Source organism: Octopus bimaculoides, chromosome 30 (genome assembly GCF_001194135.2).
Source record: "Octopus bimaculoides isolate UCB-OBI-ISO-001 chromosome 30, ASM119413v2, whole genome shotgun sequence".
Classification (NCBI taxonomy): domain Eukaryota; kingdom Metazoa; phylum Mollusca; class Cephalopoda; order Octopoda; family Octopodidae; genus Octopus; species Octopus bimaculoides.
This window is the reverse complement of record NC_069010.1, coordinates 2,995,338-2,998,104: the sequence shown is the minus strand read 5'-3', so window position 1 is coordinate 2,998,104 and position 2,767 is coordinate 2,995,338. Positions and strand designations below refer to the sequence as shown.

General features: G+C 35.4%; 1 protein-coding gene across 2 annotated transcripts in view; it reads left to right on the top strand.

The window, feature by feature from the left end:
* LOC106883928 (adhesion G-protein coupled receptor G6) overlaps nt 1–2,767 on the top strand; it is a 25,922-nt gene that overhangs the window by 6,552 nt on the left and 16,603 nt on the right. For both annotated transcript variants that reach the window (XM_014935072.2, XM_014935071.2), the window contains exons 5-7: nt 349–477; nt 1,266–1,415; nt 2,194–2,315. In XM_014935072.2, the coding sequence (XP_014790558.1) occupies nt 349–477; nt 1,266–1,415; nt 2,194–2,315 (401 nt within the window). The remainder of the gene's footprint in view (nt 1–348; nt 478–1,265; nt 1,416–2,193; nt 2,316–2,767) is intronic.

Genomic DNA, 2,767 nt, shown 5'->3' with positions numbered 1-2,767 from the left:
TATATATATATATATATATATATATATATATATATATATATATATATCTGTGTGTGTGTATATATATTTATATATGTGTGTGTGTGTGTGAGTTTGTAAGTGCATATATATATATGAAATTTCCAAGATTTCAAGAGAATCAGGAAATTAAACAGAAAATGTCTTCAATTTCATTGTTCACATCTAACATCTCGATACGAAATGTAATAAAAATCAATGCTGTGTGTAATTTCTATTTTATGTCTGTAGAAATAACCTTAACAAAACAATACTAGCGTTTGATCGTTTCCTGCTTTAACAATATATTCCAGTGAATAAATTAATTTACTTAATAACTTATCTTTACAGGTAACACAAAACTCCAGTGCCAACGCAAATACTAAAATTAACAGCTATATTATTGCTGCCAATGTTGCTAACATTTCAGTAAGCAACCTTGATGAACCAGTTAATATATCATTCCTTTTAATAAACCAGGTAATAGCTGTGTAATTATTATTGCTACTAGTGGAGGCGCAATGGCCCAGTGGTTAGGGCAGCGAACTCGCGGTCATAGGATCGCGGTTTCGATTCCCAGACCGGGCGTTGCGAGTGTTTATTGATCGAAAACACCTAAAAGTTCCACGTGGCTCCGGCAGGGGATGGTGGCGAACCCTGCTGTACTCTTTCACCACAACTTTCTCTCACTCTTACTTTCTGTTTCTGTTGTGCCTGTAATTCAAAGGGTCAGCCTTGTCACACTGTGTCACGCTGAATACCCCCGAGAACTACGTTAAGGGTACACGTGTCTGTGGAGTGCTCAGCCACTTGCACGTTAATTTCACGAGCAGGCTGTTCCGTTGATCGGATCAACTGGAACCCTCGACGTCGTAAGCGACGGAGTGCCAACAACAAACAACATTATTGCTACTGTTGCTGTTTATGTTCATGCTATCTCTAACCCAGTAGACCTATGATGAAACACATCCCAGCCGTGGCCACCACGTCATTTTATACTTCATTAAATATTTCGTGAACTACTCCGTCCAATGTCTTTTTCTTCCATTGTTATGACGATGCAGTGTAAATTAAGAGAAAAGACATAGATTTATAAACAAGATGGAATGGTCAGTTAAACTATGTCACAGCATCTGATATGGAATTCACAAACATTAATGACCTTGGTATCTTCGATGTTTTTCTAAGACGTAAGAGACATATCATAATTACATGTATTCTAATTACAAAGTAATTTGATTAAATTAACAGAATTTAACTTATTTCAGAATGTCACCAGCCTAAAATGCGTTTATTTGGATGAGACCCCAGGAGAGGATCCCCATTGGTCAACAAAAGGCTGTAAAATATCCGATTATGTACCTGGAAAGAAAGTAGTCTGTTCCTGCGACCATCTTACAAGTTTTGCCTTATTAATGGTTGGTAACATTATGACAAGTTGTTAACTACTTGTAATTTGTCAGTTATGTCAATACATTAATAATTTTAAAGAGTTGTATAATAACATACCCACTAGACTTTGTGTTGGAGGGTATCTTGGTAAATATATAAGGTTGATATATTGTCACTGTTGTTTTTGTTGCCATTGCAGTTGTTTATAGTTTATACTCAGGATGATGCCTTTTAGATGTACGAAGCCACCATTCTTAATGCAATGCATGGTGATTCCTCCAGCATTTATGTGAATGGCATAGAGATGGTCAGAGTCATCTCTTTTGATTTAAATATCTTCATCTATGTTGAAGCGTGTTTGTTGCTCAGACATTAAACATTTGGTCTTTTCCAAAATCTTTCCTCTCGTCCATGGGATTTATTCACCTCAGACTTTCATGTCAGCATTATACATAGAATATACATCTATTCAATACCTGTCAGTTAATACCGCTGCTACTTACAACAGTAAGCCGTTCCGCTAGCAATGGTAAATATTTCAACCTGAAGGAAAAGCTGAACTAACTGAACATCTTAGTTAAGTCCATACGAATTCCACTGATATCACAAGGACGGAGAGGAAACAATCAGGTCACTGATGTTGTCTCTATTATTGTCAGCGTTGTAAGGAACATTAATAATACAGCATGCAGTCGTCCCCATATCCAACACCAACATTATACACATCCGTTATATAAGCATTAACTAACATAAAAGAAAAGAGGACGAGGAGGAGCTAAACTGTTGTTGTTGTTTCTATTGTAGGATGTCCACCGGAATGAAGACGATGTAAAACATGTTAAACCTATATCTATTATATCTCTCATTGGCTGTGGAATATCAGTTGTCTTTCTCGTTCTTACAATAATAATTCACGTTTGTTTCAAGTAAGCATTTCAATTTCGATTTTCTTTTATTAACCGTTCAAATACAAAGAGACAGGCTGGTATGAACGATGTGGTTGATGTTTGCAGGAAAACCATGGGTTAGGAAAGAATTCCAGAATAGTAACTTGATGGATATTTTCGTGTAGGATTTGTAAGTGGTTATTATTATGATGACACGAGAAAAAAAGGAGAGAGGATAATCTATCTTGCGTGTTTAAGCAGAATTATTTTATAGTTTGATAATTCAGAAAAAGTATAGAGCAATATACTAGTTACACTGTCTCTACTATTACTACTATTAATCGCAGTTGCTAAATTATGTTCACACATTTGATTTCCAATGTGTCTAATCTTTCTGGTATGTAAAGACTAATTTTCCTTTGTATCTTTTATTCGTTTCAACGTACTTGCTCAGTAAACAAATTCAGAATAATACCAAATATTCAAAGACA